Source organism: Haliotis rubra, unplaced genomic scaffold, assembly GCF_003918875.1.
Source record: "Haliotis rubra isolate DU_JTF1 unplaced genomic scaffold, ASM391887v1 Scf426, whole genome shotgun sequence".
Taxonomy (NCBI): Eukaryota; Metazoa; Mollusca; class Gastropoda; order Lepetellida; family Haliotidae; genus Haliotis; species Haliotis rubra.
This window is the reverse complement of record NW_025767109.1, coordinates 933791-959275: the sequence shown is the minus strand read 5'-3', so window position 1 is coordinate 959275 and position 25485 is coordinate 933791. Positions and strand designations below refer to the sequence as shown.

Genomic DNA, 25485 nt, shown 5'->3' with positions numbered 1-25485 from the left:
TAAGCATAATTTCATGCAGTAAGCAACATCTGTATATGTTACAGTTATATAATATACTTATATTTAAGTCTGAAACTGTGCAGTTATATCAAGGTAAGGAAAAAGGCTTTGCCTAAAACGGTGTTACCTGTGTTTCTTTTGACTGTTATTTGTGAACAGTATCCCCATGTTTGCTTGGTTTTGGACGAATATGAATTTGTGTTGGTGTTTGGGATGTTTTTATTCTTGCAGAAACAATGTAAGAACCTGTCATGAAGTTATTAATATTTTTTTTCAAACTTAAACACGTGCCATTACATGAGCATGGGTAATGTCTGTTTGTCCCAACTAAAGCCTAAGGAAATGTATTTTATCCAAATCCGAGTATACTTTGTTGTGCTTGGTAAGATTCATTCTGTAACTTAGGGAATATTTCTGGGTGGTAAATACAGTGAAATTAGTAGGAAATCTTTCATGTTTTAGCTTGGACTCACCACTACGACGAAGACCACAACAAGCATAAGAAGCAGCACTGCGGTGTATGATCATTATGATAAACAAAGAGTAAAAAAAAAGTAGTGTTCCTTGAGAGCCCTACTGACCGACTGACTGACTGAGTTTAGTTTTACGCCGCTTTTAGCAATATTCCAGCAATATCACGGCGGGGGACACCAGAAATGGGCTTAACACATTGTGCCCATGTGGGGAATCGAACCCGGGCCTTCGGCGTGACGAGCCAACGCTTTAACGACTAGGCTACCCCACCGCCCCTTTGAGAGCCCTAACTGTTAAGAATGTATATGTTGAGCCTGGAGGACCATCAACACCCGCCTGTATCTCACTGTACGTTGTTGATGTGCAAAAACTGAAGCTGAAGCCGTACAACAAACCACAGAGACGTGGTCTGATTCTGCTCCGCTTCACCCCTACAGTACTTGATGGCCTTTCGAGTCACTAGTGGAATACATAGTGCAGCCAAACATTCGTCTAACTCTGCCTATTAACAAGACGTAATAACTTCACGTCTAATCCAAGCTAAAACAAAGGATGCAATCAAACTGACTCATAGTCAACATGCATGGTTTGAAGACAAAACATGAACATTTTAATAACAGAAACATTAGGCAGTCATTCGTTGTACATTGGTATTTATGTCACAGTTCTACTCAGTTGTAAAAAGTTTGATTTGTATGGCAGCGACCATGTTCTTCTTGAAAAGCTCATAGTCAAGTAACATAGGGAGCGACAAACTGTTTGCACATGTGTTTGCAAAAAGGAAATTCTTCTTGTCTTCAGGTGATTCAATATCTGCCGAGTGAAACAGCAGGCGTGGAGAGGGGTCGAATCCCAGAGGCAGGATTCCGTCAGCCCCTTTAGGTCACAAACACCAAGAGGTCTTTGAGTGTGGGGGACTTCCGTACCTTCTGAAATGGACATACAGTGCACTACGCTTGTTACTAACACGACGTATAAACCAACATACGTTATATTATAGTCGAAATGTATATAACAAACTAAGGTTATGACGAACTACCTGTACTTGACGTTTGCATTCGTTCTAACCGTAGTTGACCGTATACTCAGGAATACATTGGTTATATATTAATTTTTTAACACCCTGTGAAAACCGTTATTGAAACGTTTGCAATATTCCGTATGCTTGAAGCATTTAAGAATAGAAAGGATACGAAATGATTGATCCTGATGAGATATATTAAATACATTGTGCATTAAATACATGAAATAGACTATCCTTATCAGTTGTGTGATACCTTTGGATTGAGTCTATGATTTACTGAGAAATAATCACTGATTTAAACTATGATATCAGTTATCCAAAGCTATATGATCTACCTTCGTAACAAATACTAATGCACGGTGTATTCATTTATAAAAAACAATTATCACATTGAACGTACCTTCCAAATCAAGAAGAAAATCTCTCTAGTTTGAGAGAACAATCTCTTCTTGGCGGCGTCGGTTGGAGTTGGCCTTTGCTAAATCTGCTTCGAACAATAGTTCTATTGTTGTAGAATCCAGAAGCCTTTTTTCATATTCAAAAACTTCTTTCATGCGTGTTCCATGATGTTTTAGCGCTCCTAATACGCCAAGCGTTTCAAGTCCTCTGCAGAATCTAAGATACACAGAATTGAATGTTCAGTATCTTATCAAGGTGTTCATCTGTACTACAGTGCATTGTCACTATTTCATTGTCTTACATTTGGTACGAGATATAAAATGTGTTAAGTGAATGCACTGTTGACTTTAGTAATAAGGACGGTGGGTGAATATTATTTAACGCCGCGTCAAACAATATTCAGTCACTGTCCTTTTGTTTAAGGTATGTCCATGGATGGCTACAGTGTGTGCTGTCTATTCTGCACAAGTGTATGTATTCGATGTTCGTGAGCGTTTACATAAGAAATAAACAGAAACATTGTAAATCTCGAATAAATACGCACTTGATGTTTACACTTACTGGTCAAAACCTTGATGTGCACGTCCGAACACAATGAATTTTGTTATGGCCTTGCACATTTCTTGTCGCCTGCTCAGCGTATGGACCATGGATATACAACCTGCCATCTGAATCAGGTCTTCAAAGGCCGTGTAATCCTCGGCCTGAGATAACTGATAATAGATGAAATAGATAACTTGCGTTGTCATTCCAGTGTAATATATAGCGGATATTTGCATATGTGCAAACGAACGAGTCCTTTTAAACAGCGTCCTCGAAAGACATGAATCCATGGTTCACTCTCTTGTGAAGCTATTCATTATGAGTTCATGCAATTCATTATTATCAATATTTACTTTCACAAAAAGTTACAGGTTTGTGCCCAATCGCACACGTAGTTGTTAACTTTACATACAGCATACAGATTTCACTACACGATAGTGCTTTATATCAAATACTGATCATTTCAATCAACGTAACTAAATTCCATTGTTAAACTAATAATGAAATGAATGAATCTTGAAATGTACACTTTACAATATTCTTGGAATGTTTTGGAATAGCGCTTAGTTCACTGAGCATATTTTTAACGAGATAACAGACAGCAGATTATTAATGTACTTGTATTCCCGTGTATACCAGACGAAATAAACTTACTGAACTAATAGTAAAATACGTGTGATTAGCTTTTAGTTAGGTTGTCTATTCACTGATCGGTTGTGCACCCTTACCTTCACCACTTGATCCCTGTATTCGTGGTCCATAATGTGGTTTGTTGTTGGCTGAACGCTGTCTATGCCATGGACCATGGCATCACACAGAAGTGGATGGAGGAAACTGGGTAGTGGTCCACCGTGCACAATAGAGTATGCAATCATCTGTCCAACAAGTTCGTATGTCCGATCTTGCAAAGCTGAAAGTGTATTCGGCAACACAAATGCAGTTACAGAACAGTACTTGTTATCAGTAGTATGTTTGGCAAAATTGAAAAATTAACTGGTTCACGAGATGTTGAACAAATCACCCATTTTTCCAAATTACAAGTGGAAGAATATAATCGATTAATCATGCATGCAGTCAATGAAAACAAAGAGTAAAAAAAGGAATGTGTTCCTTGAGAGCCCTAACTGTTAAGAATGTAGATGTTGAGCCTGGAGGACCATCAACACCCGCCTGTATTTCACTGTACGTTGTTGATGTGCAAACACTGAAGCTGAAGCCGTACAACAAACCACAGAGACGTGGTCTGATTCTGCTCCGCTTCACCCCTACAATACTTGATGGCCTTTCGAGTCACTAGTGGAATACATAGTGCAGCCAAACATTCGTCTAACTCTGCCTATTAACAAGACGTAATGACTTCACGTCTAATCCAAGCTAAAACAAAGGATGCAATCAAACTGACTCATAGTCAACATGCATGGTATGAAGACAAAACATGAACATATTAATAACAGAAACATTAGGCAGTCATTCGTTGTACATTGTTATTTATGTCACAGTTCTACTCAGTTGTAAAAAGTTTGATTTGTATGGCAGCAACCATGTTCTTCTTGAAAAGCTCATAGTCAAGCTAACATAGGGAGCGACAAACTGTTTGCACATGTGTTTGCAAAAGGAAATTCTTCTTGTCTTCAGGTGATTCAATTTCTGCCGAGTGAAACAGCAGGCGTGGAGAGGGTCGAATCCCAGAGGGGATTCCGTCAGCCCCGGTCACAAACACCAAGAGGTCTTTGAGTGTGGGGACTTCCGTACCTTCTGAAATGGACATACAGTGCACTACGCTTGTTACTAACACGACGTATAAACCAACATACGTTATATTATAGTCGAAATGTATATAACAAACTAAGGTTATGACGAACTACCTGTACTTGACGTTTGCATTCGTTCTAACCGTAGTTGACCGTATACTCAGGAACACATTGGTTATATATTAATATTTTAACACCCTGTGAAAACCGTTATTGAAACGTTTGCAATATTCCGTATGCTTGAAGCATTTAAGAATAGAAAGGATACGAAATGATTGATCCTGATGAGATATATTAAATACATTGTGCATTAAATACATGAAATAGACTATCCTTATCAGTTGTGTGATACCTTTGGATTGAGTCTGTGATTTACTGAGAAATAATCACTGATTTAAACTATGATATCAGTTATCCAAAGCTATATGATCTACCTTCGTAACAAATACTAATGCACGGTGTATTCATTTATAAAAAACAATTATCACATTGATCGTACCTTCCAAATCAAGAAGAAAATCTCTCCAGTTTGAGAGAACAATCTCTTCTTGGCGGCGTCGGTTGGAGTTGGCCTTTGCTAAATCTGCTTCGAACAATAGTTCTATTGTTGTAGAATCCAGAAGCCTTTTTCATATTCAAAACTTCTTTCATGCGTGTTCCATGATGTTTTAGCGCTCCTAATACGCCAAGCGTTTCAAGTCCTCTGCAGAATCTAAGATACACAGAATTGAATGTTCAGTATCTTATCAAGGTGTTCATCTGTACTACAGTGCATTGTCACTATTTCATTGTCTTACATTTGGTACGAGATATAAAATGTGTTAAGTGAATGCACTGTTGACTTTAGTAATAAGGACGGTGGGTGAATATTATTTAACGCCGCGTCAAACAATATTCAGTCACTGTCCTTTTGTTTAAGGTATGTCCATGGATGGCTACAGTGTGTGCTGTCTATTCTGCACAAGTGTATGTATTCGATGTTCGTGAGCGTTTACATAAGAAATAAACAGAAACATTGTAAATCTCGAATAAATACGCACTTGATGTTTACACTTACTGGTCAAAACCTTGATGTGCACGTCCGAACACAATGAATTTTGTTATGGCCTTGCACATTTCTTGTCGCCTGCTCAGCGTATGGACCATGGATATACAACCTGCCATCTGAATCAGGTCTTCAAAGGCCGGTAATCCTCGGCCTGAGATAACTGATAATAGATGAAATAGATAACTTGCGTTGTCATTCCAGTGTAATATATAGCGGATATTTGCATATGTGCAAACGAACGAGTCCTGTTAAACAGCGTCCTCGAAAGACATGAATCCATGGTTCACTCTCTTGTGAAGCTATTCATTATGAGTTCATGCAATTCATTATTATCAATATTTACTTTCACAAAGTTACAGGTTTGTGCCCAATCGCACACGTAGTTGTTAACTTTACATACAGCATACAGATTTCACTACACGATAGTGCTTTATATCAAATACTGATCATTTCAATCAACGTAACTAAATTCCATTGTTAAACTAATAATGAAATGAATGAATCTTGAAATGTACACTTTACAATATTCTTGGAATGTTTTGGAATAGCTTTAGTTCACTGAGCATATTTTTAACGAGATAACAGACAGCAGATTATTAATGTACTTGTATTCCCGTGTATACCAGACGAAATAAACTTACTGAACTAATAGTAAAATACGTGTGATTAGCTTTTAGTTAGGTTGTCTATTCACTGATCGGTTGTGCACCCTTACCTTCACCACTTGATCCCTGTATTCGTGGTCCATAATGTGGTTTGTTGTTGGCTGAACGCTGTCTATGCCATGGACCATGGCATCACACAGAAGTGGATGGAGGAAACTGGGTAGTGGTCCACCGTGCACAATAGAGTATGCAATCATCTGTCCAACAAGTTCGTATGTCCGATCTTGCAAAGCTGAAAGTGTATTCGGCAACACAAATGCAGTTACAGAACAGTACTTGTTATCAGTAGTATGTTTGGCAAAATTGAAAAATTAACTGGTTCACGAGATGTTGAACAAATCACCCATTTTTCCAAATTACAAGTGGAAGAATATAATCGATTAATCATGCATGCAGTCAATGAAAAACAAAGAGTAAAAAAAGGAATGTGTTCCTTGAGAGCCCTAACTGTTAAGAATGTAGATGTTGAGCCTGGAGGACCATCAACACCCGCCTGTATTTCACTGTACGTTGTTGATGTGCAAACACTGAAGCTGAAGCCGTACAACAAACCACAGAGACGTGGTCTGATTCTGCTCCGCTTCACCCCTACAATACTTGATGGCCTTTCGAGTCACTAGTGGAATACATAGTGCAGCCAAACATTCGTCTAACTCTGCCTATTAACAAGACGTAATGACTTCACGTCTAATCCAAGCTAAAACAAAGGATGCAATCAAACTGACTCATAGTCAACATGCATGGTATGAAGACAAAACATGAACATATTAATAACAGAAACATTAGGCAGTCATTCGTTGTACATTGTTATTTATGTCACAGTTCTACTCAGTTGTAAAAAAGTTTGATTTGTATGGCAGCAACCATGTTCTTCTTGAAAAGCTCATAGTCAACTAACATAGGGAGCGACAAACTGTTTGCACATGTGTTTGCAAAAAGGAAATTCTTCTTGTCTTCAGGTGATTCAATTTCTGCCGAGTGAAACAGCAGGCGTGGAGAGGGGGTCGAATCCCAGAGGCGGGATTCCGTCAGCCCCGGTCACAAACACCAAGAGGTCTTTGAGTGTGGGGACTTCCGTACCTTCTGAAATGGACATACAGTGCACTACGCTTGTTACTAACACGACGTATAAACCAACATACGTTATATTATAGTCGAAATGTATATAACAAACTAAGGTTATGACGAACTACCTGTACTTGACGTTTGCATTCGTTCTAACCGTAGTTGACCGTATACTCAGGAACACATTGGTTATATATTAATATTTTAACACCCTGTGAAAACCGTTATTGAAACGTTTGCAATATTCCGTATGCTTGAAGCATTTAAGAATAGAAAGGATACGAAATGATTGATCCTGATGAGATATATTAAATACATTGTGCATTAAATACATGAAATAGACTATCCTTATCAGTTGTGTGATACCTTTGGATTGAGTCTGTGATTTACTGAGAAATAATCACTGATTTAAACTATGATATCAGTTATCCAAAGCTATATGATCTACCTTCGTAACAAATACTAATGCACGGTGTATTCATTTATAAAAAAACAATTATCACATTGATCGTACCTTCCAAATCAAGAAGAAAATCTCTCCAGTTTGAGAGAACAATCTCTTCTTGGCGGCGTCGGTTGGAGTTGGCCTTTGCTAAATCTGCTTCGAACAATAGTTCTATTGTTGTAGAATCCAGAAGCCTTTTTTCATATTCAAAAACTTCTTTCATGCGTGTTCCATGATGTTTTAGCGCTCCTAATACGCCAAGCGTTTCAAGTCCTCTGCAGAATCTAAGATACACAGAATTGAATGTTCAGTATCTTATCAAGGTGTTCATCTGTACTACAGTGCATTGTCACTATTTCATTGTCTTACATTTGGTACGAGATATAAAATGTGTTAAGTGAATGCACTGTTGACTTTAGTAATAAGGACGGTGGGTGAATATTATTTAACGCCGCGTCAAACAATATTCAGTCACTGTCCTTTTGTTTAAGGTATGTCCATGGATGGCTACAGTGTGTGCTGTCTATTCTGCACAAGTGTATGTATTCGATGTTCGTGAGCGTTTACATAAGAAATAAACAGAAACATTGTAAATCTCGAATAAATACGCACTTGATGTTTACACTTACTGGTCAAAACCTTGATGTGCACGTCCGAACACAATGAATTTTGTTATGGCCTTGCACATTTCTTGTCGCCTGCTCAGCGTATGGACCATGGATATACAACCTGCCATCTGAATCAGGTCTTCAAAGGCCGTGTAATCCTCGGCCTGAGATAACTGATAATAGATGAAATAGATAACTTGCGTTGTCATTCCAGTGTAATATATAGCGGATATTTGCATATGTGCAAACGAACGAGTCCTGTTAAACAGCGTCCTCGAAAGACATGAATCCATGGTTCACTCTCTTGTGAAGCTATTCATTATGAGTTCATGCAATTCATTATTATCAATATTTACTTTCACAAAAGTTACAGGTTTGTGCCCAATCGCACACGTAGTTGTTAACTTTACATACAGCATACAGATTTCACTACACGATAGTGCTTTATATCAAATACTGATCATTTCAATCAACGTAACTAAATTCCATTGTTAAACTAATAATGAAATGAATGAATCTTGAAATGTACACTTTACAATATTCTTGGAATGTTTTGGAATAGCGCTTAGTTCACTGAGCATATTTTTAACGAGATAACAGACAGCAGATTATTAATGTACTTGTATTCCCGTGTATACCAGACGAAATAAACTTACTGAACTAATAGTAAAATACGTGTGATTAGCTTTTAGTTAGGTTGTCTATTCACTGATCGGTTGTGCACCCTTACCTTCACCACTTGATCCCTGTATTCGTGGTCCATAATGTGGTTTGTTGTTGGCTGAACGCTGTCTATGCCATGGACCATGGCATCACACAGAAGTGGATGGAGGAAACTGGGTAGTGGTCCACCGTGCACAATAGAGTATGCAATCATCTGTCCAACAAGTTCGTATGTCCGATCTTGCAAAGCTGAAAGTGTATTCGGCAACACAAATGCAGTTACAGAACAGTACTTGTTATCAGTAGTATGTTTGGCAAAATTGAAAAATTAACTGGTTCACGAGATGTTGAACAAATCACCCATTTTTTCCAAATTACAAGTGGAAGAATATAATCGATTAATCATGCATGCAGTCAATGAAAAACAAAGAGTAAAAAAAGGAATGTGTTCCTTGAGAGCCCTAACTGTTAAGAATGTAGATGTTGAGCCTGGAGGACCATCAACACCCGCCTGTATTTCACTGTACGTTGTTGATGTGCAAACACTGAAGCTGAAGCCGTACAACAAACCACAGAGACGTGGTCTGATTCTGCTCCGCTTCACCCCTACAATACTTGATGGCCTTTCGAGTCACTAGTGGAATACATAGTGCAGCCAAACATTCGTCTAACTCTGCCTATTAACAAGACGTAATGACTTCACGTCTAATCCAAGCTAAAACAAAGGATGCAATCAAACTGACTCATAGTCAACATGCATGGTATGAAGACAAAACATGAACATATTAATAACAGAAACATTAGGCAGTCATTCGTTGTACATTGTTATTTATGTCACAGTTCTACTCAGTTGTAAAAAAGTTTGATTTGTATGGCAGCAACCATGTTCTTCTTGAAAAGCTCATAGTCAACTAACATAGGGAGCGACAAACTGTTTGCACATGTGTTTGCAAAAAGGAAATTCTTCTTGTCTTCAGGTGATTCAATTTCTGCCGAGTGAAACAGCAGGCGTGGAGAGGGGTCGAATCCCAGAGGCGGGATTCCGTCAGCCCCGGTCACAAACACCAAGAGGTCTTTGAGTGTGGGGACTTCCGTACCTTCTGAAATGGACATACAGTGCACTACGCTTGTTACTAACACGACGTATAAACCAACATACGTTATATTATAGTCGAAATGTATATAACAAACTAAGGTTATGACGAACTACCTGTACTTGACGTTTGCATTCGTTCTAACCGTAGTTGACCGTATACTCAGGAACACATTGGTTATATATTAATATTTTAACACCCTGTGAAAACCGTTATTGAAACGTTTGCAATATTCCGTATGCTTGAAGCATTTAAGAATAGAAAGGATACGAAATGATTGATCCTGATGAGATATATTAAATACATTGTGCATTAAATACATGAAATAGACTATCCTTATCAGTTGTGTGATACCTTTGGATTGAGTCTGTGATTTACTGAGAAATAATCACTGATTTAAACTATGATATCAGTTATCCAAAGCTATATGATCTACCTTCGTAACAAATACTAATGCACGGTGTATTCATTTATAAAAAACAATTATCACATTGATCGTACCTTCCAAATCAAGAAGAAAATCTCTCCAGTTTGAGAGAACAATCTCTTCTTGGCGGTGTCGGTTGGAGTTGGCCTTTGCTAAATCTGCTTCGAACAATAGTTCTATTGTTGTAGAATCCAGAAGCCTTTTTTCATATTCAAAAACTTCTTTCATGCGTGTTCCATGATGTTTTAGCGCTCCTAATACGCCAAGCGTTTCAAGTCCTCTGCAGAATCTAAGATACACAGAATTGAATGTTCAGTATCTTATCAAGGTGTTCATCTGTACTACAGTGCATTGTCACTATTTCATTGTCTTACATTTGGTACGAGATATAAAATGTGTTAAGTGAATGCACTGTTGACTTTAGTAATAAGGACGGTGGGTGAATATTATTTAACGCCGCGTCAAACAATATTCAGTCACTGTCCTTTTATTTAAGGTATGTCCATGGATGGCTACAGTGTGTGCTGTCTATTCTGCACAAGTGTATGTATTCGATGTTCGTGAGCGTTTACATAAGAAATAAACAGAAACATTGTAAATCTCGAATAAATACGCACTTGATGTTTACACTTACTGGTCAAAACCTTGATGTGCACGTCCGAACACAATGAATTTTGTTATGGCCTTGCACATTTCTTGTCGCCTGCTCAGCGTATGGACCATGGATATACAACCTGCCATCTGAATCAGGTCTTCAAAGGCCGTGTAATCCTCGGCCTGAGATAACTGATAATAGATGAAATAGATAACTTGCGTTGTCATTCCAGTGTAATATATAGCGGATATTTGCATATGTGCAAACGAACGAGTCCTGTTAAACAGCGTCCTCGAAAGACATGAATCCATGGTTCACTCTCTTGTGAAGCTATTCATTATGAGTTCATGCAATTCATTATTATCAATATTTACTTTCACAAAAGTTACAGGTTTGTGCCCAATCGCACACGTAGTTGTTAACTTTACATACAGCATACAGATTTCACTACACGATAGTGCTTTATATCAAATACTGATCATTTCAATCAACGTAACTAAATTCCATTGTTAAACTAATAATGAAATGAATGAATCTTGAAATGTACACTTTACAATATTCTTGGAATGTTTTGGAATAGCGCTTAGTTCACTGAGCATATTTTTAACGAGATAACAGACAGCAGATTATTAATGTACTTGTATTCCCGTGTATACCAGACGAAATAAACTTACTGAACTAATAGTAAAATACGTGTGATTAGCTTTTAGTTAGGTTGTCTATTCACTGATCGGTTGTGCACCCTTACCTTCACCACTTGATCCCTGTATTCGTGGTCCATAATGTGGTCTGTTGTTGGCTGAACGCTGTCTATGCCATGGACCATGGCATCACACAGAAGTGGATGGAGGAAACTGGGTAGTGGTCCACCGTGCACAATAGAGTATGCAATCATCTGTCCAACAAGTTCGTATGTCCGATCTTGCAAAGCTGAAAGTGTATTCGGCAACACAAATGCAGTTACAGAACAGTACTTGTTATCAGTAGTATGTTTGGCAAAATTGAAAAATTAACTGGTTCACGAGATGTTGAACAAATCACCCATTTTTCCAAATTACAAGTGGAAGAATATAATCGATTAATCATGCATGCAGTCAATGAAAACAAAGAGTAAAAAAGGAATGTGTTCCTTGAGAGCCCTAACTGTTAAGAATGTAGATGTTGAGCCTGGAGGACCATCAACACCCGCCTGTATTTCACTGTACGTTGTTGATGTGCAAAACACTGATGCTGAAGCCGTACAACAAACCACAGAGACGTGGTCTGATTCTGCTCCGCTTCACCCCTACAATACTTGATGGCCTTTCGAGTCACTAGTGGAATACATAGTGCAGCCAAACATTCGTCTAACTCTGCCTATTAACAAGACGTAATGACTTCACGTCTAATCCAAGCTAAAACAAAGGATGCAATCAAACTGACTCATAGTCAACATGCATGGTATGAAGACAAAACATGAACATATTAATAACAGAAACATTAGGCAGTCATTCGTTGTACATTGTTATTTATGTCACAGTTCTACTCAGTTGTAAAAAGTTTGATTTGTATGGCAGCAACCATGTTCTTCTTGAAAAGCTCATAGTCAACTAACATAGGGAGCGACAAACTGTTTGCACATGTGTTTGCAAAAAGGAAATTCTTCTTGTCTTCAGGTGATTCAATATCTGCCGAGTGAAACAGCAGGCGTGGAGAGGGGTCGAATCCCAGAGGCGGGATTCCGTCAGCCCCGGTCACAAACACCAAGAGGTCTTTGAGTGTGGGGACTTCCGTACCTTCTGAAATGGACATACAGTGCACTACGCTTGTTACTAACACGACGTATAAACCAACATACGTTATATTATAGTCGAAATGTATATAACAAACTAAGGTTATGACGAACTACATGTACTTGACGTTTGCATTCGTTCTAACCGTAGTTGACCGTATACTCATGAAAATACATTGGTTATATATTAATTTTTTAACACCCTGTGAAAACCGTTATTGAAACGTTTGCAATATTCCGTATGCTTGAAGCATTTAAGAATAGAAAGGATACGAAATGATTGATCCTGATGAGATATATTAAATACATTGTGCATTAAATACATGAAATAGACTATCCTTATCAGTTGTGTGATACCTTTGGATTGAGTCTATGATTTACTGAGAAATAATCACTGATTTAAACTATGATATCAGTTATCCAAAGCTATATGATCTACCTTCGTAACAAATACTAATGCACGGTGTATTCATTTATAAAAAACAATTATCACATTGATCGTACCTTCCAAATCAAGAAGAAAATCTCTCCAGTTTGAGAGAACAATCTCTTCTTGGCGGTGTCGGTTGGAGTTGGCCTTTGCTAAATCTGCTTCGAACAATAGTTCTATTGTTGTAGAATCCAGAAGCCTTTTTTCATATTCAAAAACTTCTTTCATGCGTGTTCCATGATGTTTTAGCGCTCCTACTACGCCAAGCGTTTCAAGTCTTCTGCAGAATCTAAGATACACAGAATTGAATGTTCAGTATCTTATCAAGGTGTTCATCTGTACTACAGTGCAATGTCACTATTTCATTGTCTTACATTTGGTACGAGATATAAAATGTGTTAAGTGAATGCACTGTTGACTTTAGTAATAAGGACGTTGGGTGAATATTATTTAACGCCGCGTCAAACAATATTCAGTCACTGTCCTTTTGTTTAAGGTATGTCCATGGATGGCTACAGTGTGTGCTGTCTATTCTGCACAAGTGTATGTATTCGATGTTCGTGAGCGTTTACATAAGAAATAAACAGAAACATTGTAAATCTCGAATAAATACGCACTTGATGTTTACACTTACTGGTCAAAACCTTGATGTGCACGTCCGAACACAATGAATTTTGTTATGGCCTTGCACATTTCTTGTCGCCTGCTCAGCGTATGGACCATGGATATACAACCTGCCATCTGAATCAGGTCTTCAAAGGCCGTGTAATCCTCGGCCTGAGATAACTGATAATAGATGAAATAGATAACTTGCGTTGTCATTCCAGTGTAATATATAGCGGATATTTGCATATGTGCAAACGAACGAGTCTTTTTAAACAACGTCCTCGAAAGACATGAACCCATGGTTCACTCTCTTGTGAAGCTATTCATTATGAGTTCATGCAATTCATTATTATCAATATTTACTTTCACAAAAGTTACAGGTTTGTGCCCAATCGCACACGTAGTTGTTAACTTTACATACAGCATACAGATTTCACTACACTATAGTGCTTTATATCAAATACTGATCATTTCAATCAACGTAACTAAATTCCATTGTTAAACTAATAATGAAATGAATGAATCTTGAAATGTACACTTTACAATATTCTTGGAATGTTTTGGAATAGCGCTTAGTTCACTGAGCATATTTTTAACGAGATAACAGACAGCAGATTATTAATGTACTTGTATTCCCGTGTATACCAGACGAAATAAACTTACTGAACTAATAGTAAAATACGTGTGATTAGCTTTTAGTTAGGTTGTCTATTCACTGATCGGTTGTGCACCCTTACCTTCACCACTTGATCCCTGTATTCGTGGTCCATAATGTGGTCTGTTGTTGGCTGAACGCTGTCTATGCCATGGACCATGGCATCACACAGAAGTGGATGGAGGAAACTGGGTAGTGGTCCACCGTGCACAATAGAGTATGCAATCATCTGTCCAACAAGTTGCAAAGCTGAAAGTGTATTCGGCAACACAAATGCAGTTACAGAACAGTACTTGTTATCAGTAGTATGTTTGGCAAAAATGAAAAATTAACTGGTTCACGAGATGTTGAAGAAATCACACATTTTTTTCCAAATTACAAGTGGAAGAATATAATCGATATATCATGCATGCAGTCAATGAGAAATCTCCTGAAACATGCACGGGTGTCCCGGTGCACCTCTTGTACTATCATACACTTGGACTTATGAAAAGGCACGCATGCATTCTTGACACACAAGCAGCACAGTAATCCATTACTAAATCAAAACATTTACTGATATAATGTGGATGGAGCCAGAATGAAGCAGCCCGCAGTTCCCATCATGTTCTTATGAGATACGAAATGAGAGATTGTGTGTTTCCGTACATTCTGTTTCGCAGTGTTCAACATCAAGAAAGTGTCAGTGGTTGTCATATGATCTGCAATGTTCAGTGTACATATTTATGGTCAGCCTGTGAAAATATCAAAACATGTATTCGAAGTTCCAGATCGAGAACCTTAGTAGATTTTGACATATGGACGCTTTGTATTGATGGTATGTTTGGATATGAGTTGATCTGAGTTGAGTTGATTTGAGGTGAGTTGAGGTTAGGTTTAACGTCGCACTTAAGAATATTTCGCTCATATGACGACGTGCATGCGTGTGTATGTGTATGTGCGGCTGCTTGTACTAGCCTAGACTGAAGCTGGTTTTATAGTGCTAGCCCACTGAGATACCATGCCGCAGTGAAGCATGAATACTGACTGACTGACTGGGTTTAGTTTTACGCCGCTTTTAGCAATATTCCAGCAACATCACGGCGGGGGACACCAGAAATGGGCTTCACACATTGTACCCATGTGGGGGATTCGAACCCGGGTCTTCGGCGTGACGAGACAACGCTTTAACCACTAGGCTAAAGCATGAATACCCCACTCAGACACATTATACTGACTCCGAGCCGACTAGTCCTTGTTGTAATCATTAATGCCGAGCGCCAGGCAGGGACCAATAAGTACCATATTTTAACGTCTTTTGGTGTGACGCGGTCGGGGATCGAACCCGCCACCTTCTCTCATTTCTCTGCCATCATAATGCTTATGTGTGACGAAAATACTGACTAACAATTCTGACAAACAAGACTAAGAAATTCGATTAACATACAAAAACAAAACATTTCCTGACGCCCAGTGTAATGTACTTAAAATACAGAACAAAGTGTGTTCATAACCATGTACACTATATGCTATCCAAATACAAACACACTGCGTTCATAATAAATGGGCAAAAAATTAACCTGCCCACATAGCAATTGATCAGGTAGGTAGCAATGGATTAATTAAGGATTAATTAACCCAATTCCATTTTTACACAGACCATTAGTCCTAATTAGTGATGGTAGTTGTACCAATTCGGTCAGTGCAATTTCCGTATGTCCCATTTCTGGCAGTGGATTTTAACACCTCCCTAATTACTTCATCTGGACACTGGCAGTTTTGGGATAAATTGCAATAAGAACATATACTGACATATACATGTTAAAAAACCAATGTTTTGTACATATTAACATATTGCAATGGTATGCTCTACAAAACATGTAATCGAAGGTTGGTGATGCTACCCTTACCTTTGTACGGGGCGGTGGGGTAGCCTAGTGGTTAAAGCGTTGGCTCGTCACGCCGAAGGCCCGGGTTCGATTCCCCACATGGGCACAATGTGTGAAGCCCATTTCTGGTGTCCCCCGCCGTGATATTGCTGGAATATTGCTAAAAGCGGCGTAAAACTAAACTCAGTCAGTCAGTCAGTTACCTTTGTACGTGTATGCAATCATTTATGTGTGTTTGTGTGTGTGTGTGTGTCTATCTATCTATCTATATATCACTAAAACCTGTATAGAAACGAAACTTTTAAGTTTTCTTTGATTTATTACAATACTTGGAAAGTCATTGAAAGTTATCCATAAATTACCATGGAAATGGTCCCTTCCCTCCCCAACCCCTTCAAGTAGTACTATACAACATTTTTCATATTTGCATATCTTTGCAACATCGGAATCTGGTATCTAAATTGATAATGTGTGTCTAATATTTCTGTTTGCAAAGCAAAATAAGTATGAAAATATGCAATTTGTGTTTAAATTTACTGCAAAATTGATGAATTTGGCGTGTTTTGAAAATATCAAGCATGTTCATCTGACCTTGAACTTAACCTTGAAAGTTAAACAATTTTCCTTGACCTGTTTGTAAACAGTTCAGTTGTATGTTACACAAGCAATCACTGAAACACATGCATAAAGCAAAAGTTAATGTTATCTTTGATGTATTCAAATATAGAATATTTACAGTGACATTGGCCACGGTGGCGCCCCCTAAATTTAATATTCCGTGACACTGTTTATATTGGCAACATTTAATTTCATATACAGTGACTCTGAGCTCAGAATGTAGTTGGTGTTATTTGTGTTGACATACCAACAATATATGAGGAAACTTTGAATTTTAGCCCAAATTTGCTACACAATTAATGAATGTGACCTTGGCCTTGAAGGTGTTAATGCACTTGTATTTATGCACTTGTATTCCCAGGGAAACAATCTTGAAACAATATCATTCTTATAATTTAGTTACATAAAGGCATGATTGTCTCAGTTCACTCAGCTGTAAAATGCGTACCCGTGAGGGTGTGCTGCCAGTGTGAGTGTTTAGTTCATTGCGCCTAACAGGCAGCATGGCTGTGTGATGCCCAGGGAGTATGAGATTCCAAGCTTTCAAACGGTACCAAAATCATCTTGCTATAGCTCCGGTATACGTGTTTACGTGTTTAAATTTTTGACAACAAAAGCCACTACTCCATGAGTAGTTATACCAACTATAACATTCTTATCACATAATTCCTTTAAAGTTCAAGAATTAACATTTCGGCATCTTGAATTTAAGCAGTGTGAATGTGCACATTGTCATACAAAATACCTGTTTATGTATTAGTATGTATTAGTTTCCATTTGTGTGAGAGAATGTTAGGAAGTGAGGAGAGATTATTATAATTTTTATAAAGGAATTCGACTGTTAAATGTACCTGAATGTGCGTGTCTGCAGCATGCAACCCAAGAAAGCAAGAAAACACGACACACAATCGCAATGCACAAACAGATGATATTTTAAGCATTATCCCTTCACTATGGGTTTAGCAAATTACACCTCACGTACCGAATCTACGCAGGGGTCAAAGCTGATTACTGAAATATAACGTTGTATAAAATAACATTTAGAATCATCTTTTAGCTCATTTTGTTTCCTAGCAGTATTTCAGTATATTCAGATTATGAAGAAACATTTGAAACGTGTATTTACCAAGAATGGCCAACTGAAGGCGTGATTTACAGACTCTCTTGGAAGAGAACTGAACCACACTAGTAATGTACATATGCTTATCATAGCAGAGGCACATGCGGTTAAGATAATATTACACATTAACATTTCCTTTCTTCCTTCCGACAAAATACGGTTATCTTCTGTGACGTCGTCTGTGAAGTCTTTTCAAAAGACTTACAAAACATAGGGGATAGTGTAAATCCAGCTAGGGTCCATGCAGGTAGCAAAGGCACTGTAAGTGCCCATGGTCCCTAGTATGGTGATATACCTTCGGTCGTTGGTGCCCATTTTTACATTGTATTGTACAAAAATAATTTTGTATTTTGAAAGATATATGCTTGCTAGTTTTAACTCAATCTGTGATAATCTAGTGGTTTTACTGTCCTTCGTTGACAGGGTTTTATATATTATATGTATGTATTATGAATTTAGAACTAGTTTTAGTCACGATATGGCTGAAATATTGCCGATGTGACTTTAAATCTGAACTCACTCACTCACTTACAAAACATAGACGTAGGTGTTATAGATGGACCCATTGCACATGATTGCTATAAGTATAAACAAAGAAGAAGAACTGATGATGATCAAATTTACCTTGGTAGTTAAGGTCGAGCATTTTTGAATTCTCCGGTCCGCAAAAAATCGGTAGGTTAGCTATGTCTATCATAAGCAGCCGGAGGAATTCCCTCGATGGCCCTCCCTCATCGATACCACACTCGTCGACAAACTTGACTGACAGACGGTTTCTCGGATCAAATGAGTGTCGTCTAAACGCCCTTGTGGCTCCCTGCAGCATAGCATACCGGGACACATTCACTATGTTTGATCTTCCTTCTTTAGTTTTGGCTGCCAGTCTTTCAAGGATGTTTGTCAAACTTATGTCTGCAACACTAAAAGAACACATTTATTGTAAGTATATGTGATCCATTCATGTATAGACGCACTCGTTGGCAGCATGGTGTACATATGCTGTTTAACCTTTAGAAAGAGGTATAAAGCTGACTGTTTTTAATTGAACGATTTCTTGAAACTATACACATTGCAAGAAATGGTAGCATATTCGTTTAAATTATCTATTTTAGATAAATCGGCTGCGTATTTTCTAATCAGATACCATATACTATTTGCAAGTTCATAGAGACATTTACGAGATAAGCTATACTTATAGCTAATGATAAAGAATCATTCACTGTTTATGAAACCTGTCTACAGTCTATTTCAGCATTACAGGACATGGACATACGTATTCAGCAAAACTCGATGAAATAAATAAATAATTCATTTCAGTCCCTGTTAGTGATCATAGACTGTATAAATGGGGTGTGAGTATATGTGCAGGAAGGACATACATTGTGTCTGGCTGCAGGTGGTCTACTCCTGTGTCTTCATGAGTGATGTTCACCACAATCGCACTACTGTGCTGTTGATGTTCTGTTAGATCATCGAGTTCCTCCTCAAATAGAAATAGACAGAGAAGTCATTCTCAGAAATCAAAGAATGTTTAGAACATTTTGTAAACGTAATTATTCATTCAGCAACATATATCTTGGATAATATGATTATTTAGTGAGTAGTTATTATGTCGCTTTACTACATTGATTGTGTGATTACTCTAAATACCTACTTGACAACTGTGCAAGAACCTGCATAGAAACAACGCACTCACGAAATAATAGAAGTTGCTATCCATAAGGTTTGTAAGTATTGTAACAAACAGGTAAGAGTAATGACACAATCAAAGAATGACACAATGTATTTGTAACGTGATTTTCATTTTCAGTTTTCTGTTGAACGGGCATGGACTGATTGTGTATTATTTGATCACGTCTATTATTGAAAACATTTTATAAACTAACATGAGCCTCACTGGTGAGTATTTCCCGAATTACATTAATCAAAGATGATATTTGTACTTGTTATAGAAGGGGTTTGAGTACACATTTAACACCTGCAAGTGATGGCGTGTATTGAAGACAATGGTTGGCGTCCCACTGTATATTTCGGGCAGCTCCTCATCGTCGTCGCCGTTGTCCATGACTTGTAACCCTAACAGGAAATGAAAAAAGCCAACGGTTGAAAAGTTTACAACTAATAACATTTTTAATCACCAGTATGTGTATGTCATTTCCACATATAAAACGTTAATGGTGGAGTGAAATTACTGTGCTCATTTCACGGATAACTATCATCGGGGCCTAGAACTTTGAAGCCGTCATAACGTTACAACACATAAAATACACCTGACTTTACACTGTGGTGGCGCTGAAAGAACTACATTTATATAGGCCAAGACTAATTCACTATACCTGTTCATCAGAACAATGTTGATGAATGTTGGTCATCTGATGTTGGTCATCTGAGGTGGTTCCGTTGACATCCTGTGTAAACATACAGCCTGTACATAACTGCCACACTTTCAATGCAAATTACACCAAAGATGGAGTACTGTTATTTGTCAGGACAATTACCATTTTCATCATCATTTATTTACTACATCATCAGTAACTGTTGTCTGTTACATACCAAATACCTGTACTTCATCCCATATGTTAACATGTATGTGTTAACATGGAAAGTAAAGAACTTAAAAATAGCACCACACTCAGATACTCCTAAAATAGATGCAATAATGATTCTTTCTCATTTTTACAAACTTTATCATTGTCACACAATTACGTCATTACAATTTGCCTAGGATCAACCTGTGAAACAATGGATACCAAACCCCCCTTTGCTTCATCAGAACAATTATCAAGACAACTGAATATATACCTCTTGCTCATCAGCCTTAGGGTCATTGAGTGTCACAAGGATGTGATCAGTAGCAGCTTCGTCGACAGTCTGTGGAAAGAAGGAAATACACATTACGCATAAATGGAGGAAACAGGCACTAAAGACTAAACAGTTGACTTATGACATTTATGACAGTTTTTCAGAACCATCAAACAAGTGATGAACACACATGACTCCATGGAACAAACGGGTATATAAATCAGATCTAGTGATGGAAGTGCCCGACTGAATGTTAATATTTTCTCATTTCCCTGTCAATACTATATATACCTTTTTACTTTTGTCGTTTGTGTGAAGATACGCCCTAATTGGGTGAGATTTCCTACTTTTGTAGAATAAATCTACAGTGAAGGATTCTCCATTAATGGTGTCCTGCAGTTTTGAGCCACTGAAATTAGTCAGATAGAAATTGAGATTTGACAGGAGCAAGTCCTGAACTGTATTCTGTCCCTCTGGAAAATACAGCTCGCTAACTTTGTTTTCCAGCTCAGCCAGTGAGAGGTGCTTCTCGGCATCAATGTCATGGGCACCCCCTCCCTTACTTGCAGGTATCAGTTTGAACGAGCCAGTGGTTTGGTGTTTCCATCCTAATTTGATCTTCCTTGTTGCTGATTTCGAACTTCTGAAGGCTCCGTTGTCAGCCCTCCATGATGACTACAAACAAACAGTGAACTTTACATATATGCAAACAAAACTGGACATAACTGAAAACAAATAACAACAATGCAAAATAGCAAATACATATTGATTGATAGATAAAATTTCAAAACATTACATGTGCATCGTTCGTTCATGCCTTGGTGTCAACATAGACTGTCGTTATCAAAGTTTCAAAATAACGCACGAATAACCGAAGAACAATTACTCCAGAAATTCAGAATATGAATAAGAATTGTTATCAGTTAAAACTGAAAAATTGTTACTCGAGTGGTAAAAACATTCCTGACACAGAGTGCATATCATTTACCCCACAACTGGGAACACACTAGGATATACTAGGAATACCTGTCGTCGCCTCTTTGACTGAAACATTTTCACTCGTTGGACAATTGGTGATTCTGGTATAGATTCTGCATATGAAATAACACAAAGTTACTTCAAACACATTAAATATGAATGTAAAAATTCATTTGCAACATATACGAAGCTACCTATTTAACTATACCATATTATGTATATCAGTTATTGTGATATGTTGTGCATATTGTTTACATGTGTACACTTTGAATTCAATTATTTTCGTAAATCGACGTATTTTGAGAAGACATAACGTTAATGCCGTACATTTCAAATTTTAGCCATTTTAAAAGGAGGATTTTACCACAGATGAAATCTTTGCAGCGTTGTCTGAGTTTAGCTCTTTCGCCAATGGTTTCGATCCCAAGTGTTTTGAACTCCTCATCCGTCAAGGAAAGAACTTCTGAAGGACCAACCTTGCGTGAAAAAAAGTATTACACAATATATATTTTAAATATATCATCTGAAGCTTTTGATGAGGCGGGTGCAAGCTACTTGCAGTTAACTACTTTTGTTATAACTAAAAGGAAAAGCTAAGTTTAGTTTCAAATATTTGAAGGGCATTTAGAAGTGGAATGCACAAGAAAAGCAAGATTTATGGATGCCAACTTCTTTATTGTGAATAACACGACGTTTCGAAGTGTATGTTTACTACATCAGTAGGTGAATGGTAGGGAGTATGAGGGGGATATATACATCTTTGTAGTGGCTCATATATATAGACCCCCCTCATACTCCCTACCATTCACCTGATGAAAGAGTAAGCATACACTCCAAAACGTCGTGTTATTCTAATAAAGATTGATATCCATAAATCTTGCTTTTAAGTTTAGTTTGTTATGACAGAAGTTAGTTAAACACATTTGACTATACGACATCTTGGATAAAGTGACGTGACCACGTCATATCACTACGTTAGTAACAACAGTTTGATATGTATCATACCTAGCATGATTAAAAATACATGCTACAAGACAGTTTCATAGTCAGACATACAGTGTGAAGCTTTCCGTTTGAGAATTGTGACTGCAACAGTACTTTATAATACGGATTTACCTATCTTTAAACAATGCAATTATGTACAGAATATATGTACACCTCACAGGCTACAGCTACACATTTCCACGTAGGTTTTGAGAAGCTGATTGGTTACAGTGTATTAAAATATCTTTTCTAGTGTGTATCCTTTTCGTTTCCATTTTAATGACTTGAAACCCGTTAGATATATGGAATCATTTACCTGTATTGGTTATGTTCATAATTTGGTGAGCTAATGTTGCAACGATTTAAATCTAATGAGAGCTAAACGTGGCACTCACTGGGATGCAGACAAACAAACCCTCCAACATATCTACAACACATTTCGGCTGTGCACACAGGGGTGCGCTTCTCCCGTCCTCCATTCTAATGATCGATAATGATAAACTAAACTCGCTATATTACAAAGCCCTCAAAATAGCCACAAAGACTGGTACCTCTAAATACATCCCCTGACCTCACCCACCTACATATCCAATTAAACAACATTATACAACACATACATTAGACTGTGCAGTACAGGACCTCCTTATATCCCACCCGCCCGGCCCTTTCTACGATGCTAAATATCTTAACATGTCCTATCCCTGAACCACATCATTTTCAATTCCACCCAGCCCCTTTCTACGATGCTAAATTCCTTAATGAAGCAAGTGTAGATTTCACTAGGCTCTGAATATTCCAATTCACTGGGACTCCTTTACAGTTTAATTGATTTTTTTTTATTAATTTTATATATATTCAGAAATTGAACGTTAGTCTACACATAAATTACCACCACATCTATTTTATAAACATCATTCATTTTTTATATCAGATCGGGATACAAATTCTGTGCACGGATGTGATATTCGAGTTAAAAACAACCATTACAGCTACACATTACAGTATAACCTCAATTATCCAGACTCTCTCTCAATGCCAAGGTCACTCAACACACGTTTCACAACCTCACCATAAATACCCTGCCTGGGAAGCCAAACTTGTTGACATTTAGCCTGAAATCTAACCTTTTTTTATTTAGCACGCTCCTTATCTTTTTATCAGCAACAGCTGAACTGTTCTTGATATATAATAAGCCTCAATATACTTTACACAGTTTACCATATATAAATTATACGCTAACTTGGGCTGGTTTATTTCTCCTGGACCGACTTCCCCGCCCTGTTACCTCCAACTTCACTGTTGCCCGTGTAAACTTATAATTATTTTCAATCTATAAACTATCCCCTCTGAATACCTACTTTTATTTTTATATACATGGATATTCTATTTTTGATTCTTAACTGTGTGTTTTCTATTTCTTTGTGTATTATTTTAAACACACCCCTATCAATAGGAGCGTTTCGCATGTTGCTGGTGGTTTAGGTTGTAGTGCGTTATTCCCCTATTAATATTATGTAGTGAAGGTGCTGATTGTTTGGGGTCCTGTGGTGTTATCTCATTTCTTTATAGTCGTGCTTATGGCAAATGTGTCAATTTATCCCAGTAGAAAAACTGATCCATAAAATACCTAAAGATATTTGCTCATGTAACAGTAATGTGTTTTATCCCGTTAACAGACCTTTTAAAAGTAAACAAACACATTTCGTGCCTGCAGTTGTAGTTGGGTTATTGTTTGGACAATTAACTTAATGCGAGGTAATGCGTTATTTACAAAAATACCATTGAATTTTGAAAGCATGTGTAATTTGTGGTGTCTGCACACGGAGCAGACCTTTAGGTTTGAAACTATGCACATGAAACAGACCTTGTTTCTCCTTTGATGTTTACCGATCTGGTCTTGCAATTAATTGGTGTTTGTTTAGTGGCTTAATGATGAGGTTTCTTAACTGACTAATTAACTCAGTGAATACTGATCAATGAGGTATCATATCTACATTGAACTGTGTTCAAAATGTCACTTGTCACCTACATTGAACCGTGTTCAAAATGACACGTCACTTAATCATAATAATATTACAAGTGTTCACTGGAATACTACTTAAGGGAATGGTAATTTAGCAATGGCATCATTCCCAGCAATGGCAGAGGTCCAGCTAGGTCACACGTTTATACCAACTGCTAGAGGCGGTAGGTATTTATGTGTCAAAAGTCAATACAAATGTACACTGAATGAAGATTAAAACAATATGCAGCAGGAGGCCGGACGCTATGAGTATCACCGAATTTTAAGGCGAGAAAGCGATGGCCCTAATCAGCCACCATAACTAGAAGGTAATCTATGTAAAATGTACACACCCTTTTCCAAGGTGTGATTCTTTGCCGTCCGTTCAGCGAGTTGCTGCTCGCCCCTGCCATCACCTGGAAGATACAGCGCCAGGATGTTCAAAAACAATTAAAAAGTTAACAGTGTCACAAACCCATGGTATCATAGGTCGAAAATGATATCTTCCATTTCCTACAGATGTGTTATGTAAATATATAACGACAAAACCATTTCCATGTAGATGCAATCTCTCTGCCAATTGATTTTACAGACCATAGCATGAACAAGCTGAAAATGGCTTAAGTGCAAGTTCCAGGATAATTTCCATTAGCCCACATTTTCAACAGTAAACCATTTCATTGTGTCCTTTCGACGTTACTTGGGTGAAACAAGTATTAGAAATGGGAAGGAAAAACAACAACAACAAACAGTAACACATGCATTGCATCGGACATTTATACCTACCATATTGGATTCTAACACTAGCCCTTAACCCAAAACCTAAAGCTAAACCCTTCAAAATAATCCG

The 25485-nt window shown here is 37.7% G+C and overlaps 4 protein-coding genes across 6 annotated transcripts; all 4 read right to left on the bottom strand.

Annotated features, from left to right (window-relative positions):
* Window positions 1-1918: 1918 nt before the first annotated feature.
* Window positions 1919-3211, bottom strand: LOC124288830. Of its 2 annotated transcripts, XM_046725384.1 has the most exons (4): window positions 3169-3211; window positions 2509-2610; window positions 2459-2478; window positions 1919-2113 (listed from the first exon to the last, which is right to left on the bottom strand). In XM_046725384.1, exons 1-4 carry the CDS (start codon window positions 3199-3201, stop codon window positions 1924-1926), a joined length of 345 nt encoding a protein of 114 aa, XP_046581340.1. In that variant the 5' UTR covers window positions 3202-3211; the 3' UTR covers window positions 1919-1923. The 2 variants fall into 2 exon arrangements, with proteins under 2 accessions (XP_046581340.1, XP_046581338.1); XM_046725382.1 differs by having other exon boundaries at window positions 2459-2610.
* Window positions 3212-6697: 3486 nt separating this feature from the next.
* On the bottom strand, window positions 6698-8795 carry LOC124288826 (G2/M phase-specific E3 ubiquitin-protein ligase-like). Of its 2 annotated transcripts, XM_046725379.1 has the most exons (5): window positions 8753-8795; window positions 8094-8195; window positions 8044-8063; window positions 7484-7698; window positions 6698-6987 (listed from the first exon to the last, which is right to left on the bottom strand). In XM_046725379.1, the coding sequence occupies exons 1-5, from the start codon at window positions 8783-8785 to the stop codon at window positions 6869-6871; spliced, it is 489 nt and encodes a 162-aa protein (XP_046581335.1). In that variant the 5' UTR covers window positions 8786-8795; the 3' UTR covers window positions 6698-6868. The 2 variants fall into 2 exon arrangements, with proteins under 2 accessions (XP_046581335.1, XP_046581334.1); XM_046725378.1 differs by having other exon boundaries at window positions 8044-8195.
* Window positions 8796-9496: 701 nt separating this feature from the next.
* On the bottom strand, window positions 9497-25035 carry LOC124288825 (G2/M phase-specific E3 ubiquitin-protein ligase-like). The gene is made up of 12 exons (XM_046725377.1): window positions 24989-25035; window positions 22014-22125; window positions 21698-21762; window positions 21167-21346; window positions 20672-20740; window positions 20206-20277; window positions 19249-19352; window positions 18494-18789; window positions 11550-11731; window positions 10841-10992; window positions 10281-10495; window positions 9497-9785 (listed from the first exon to the last, which is right to left on the bottom strand). Exons 3-12 carry the CDS (start codon window positions 21722-21724, stop codon window positions 9532-9534), a joined length of 1551 nt encoding a protein of 516 aa, XP_046581333.1. The 5' UTR covers window positions 21725-21762; window positions 22014-22125; window positions 24989-25035; the 3' UTR covers window positions 9497-9531.
* On the bottom strand, window positions 12292-13278 carry LOC124288829 (G2/M phase-specific E3 ubiquitin-protein ligase-like). The gene is made up of 2 exons (XM_046725381.1): window positions 13077-13278; window positions 12292-12579 (listed from the first exon to the last, which is right to left on the bottom strand). Exons 1-2 carry the CDS (start codon window positions 13228-13230, stop codon window positions 12323-12325), a joined length of 411 nt encoding a protein of 136 aa, XP_046581337.1. The 5' UTR covers window positions 13231-13278; the 3' UTR covers window positions 12292-12322.
* Window positions 25036-25485: the final 450 nt, after the last annotated feature.

Bases quoted from the DNA above. Each gene is read 5' to 3' on its own strand.
- LOC124288830 (XM_046725382.1), bottom strand. From the start codon at position 3,201: ATGGACCACGAATACAGGGATCAAGTGGTGAAG. The intron at 2,611-3,168 runs GTAAGGGTGCAC...ATCTATTATCAG, and splicing joins ACAGGGATCAAGTGGTGAAG to TTATCTCAGGCCGAGGATTA. The intron at 2,114-2,458 runs GTAAGTGTAAAC...TGTGTATCTTAG, and splicing joins GCACATCAAGGTTTTGACCA to ATTCTGCAGAGGACTTGAAA.
- LOC124288826 (XM_046725378.1), bottom strand. From the start codon at position 8,785: ATGGACCACGAATACAGGGATCAAGTGGTGAAG. The intron at 8,196-8,752 runs GTAAGGGTGCAC...ATCTATTATCAG, and splicing joins ACAGGGATCAAGTGGTGAAG to TTATCTCAGGCCGAGGATTA. The intron at 6,988-7,483 runs GTACGATCAATG...TGTCCATTTCAG, and splicing joins TTTTCTTCTTGATTTGGAAG to AAGGTACGGAAGTCCCCACA.
- LOC124288829 (XM_046725381.1), bottom strand. From the start codon at position 13,230: ATGAAAGAAGTTTTTGAATATGAAAAAAGGCTTCTGGATTCTACAACA. The intron at 12,580-13,076 runs GTACGATCAATG...TGTCCATTTCAG, and splicing joins TTTTCTTCTTGATTTGGAAG to AAGGTACGGAAGTCCCCACA.
- LOC124288825 (XM_046725377.1), bottom strand. From the start codon at position 21,724: ATGTTTCAGTCAAAGAGGCGACGACAG. The intron at 20,741-21,166 runs GTTAGCGAGCTG...TTCTTTCCACAG, and splicing joins TGGCTGAGCTGGAAAACAAA to ACTGTCGACGAAGCTGCTAC. The intron at 11,732-18,493 runs GTAAATTTGATC...ATACACTTTCAG, and splicing joins GCTCGACCTTAACTACCAAG to CTTTGCAAGATCGGACATAC.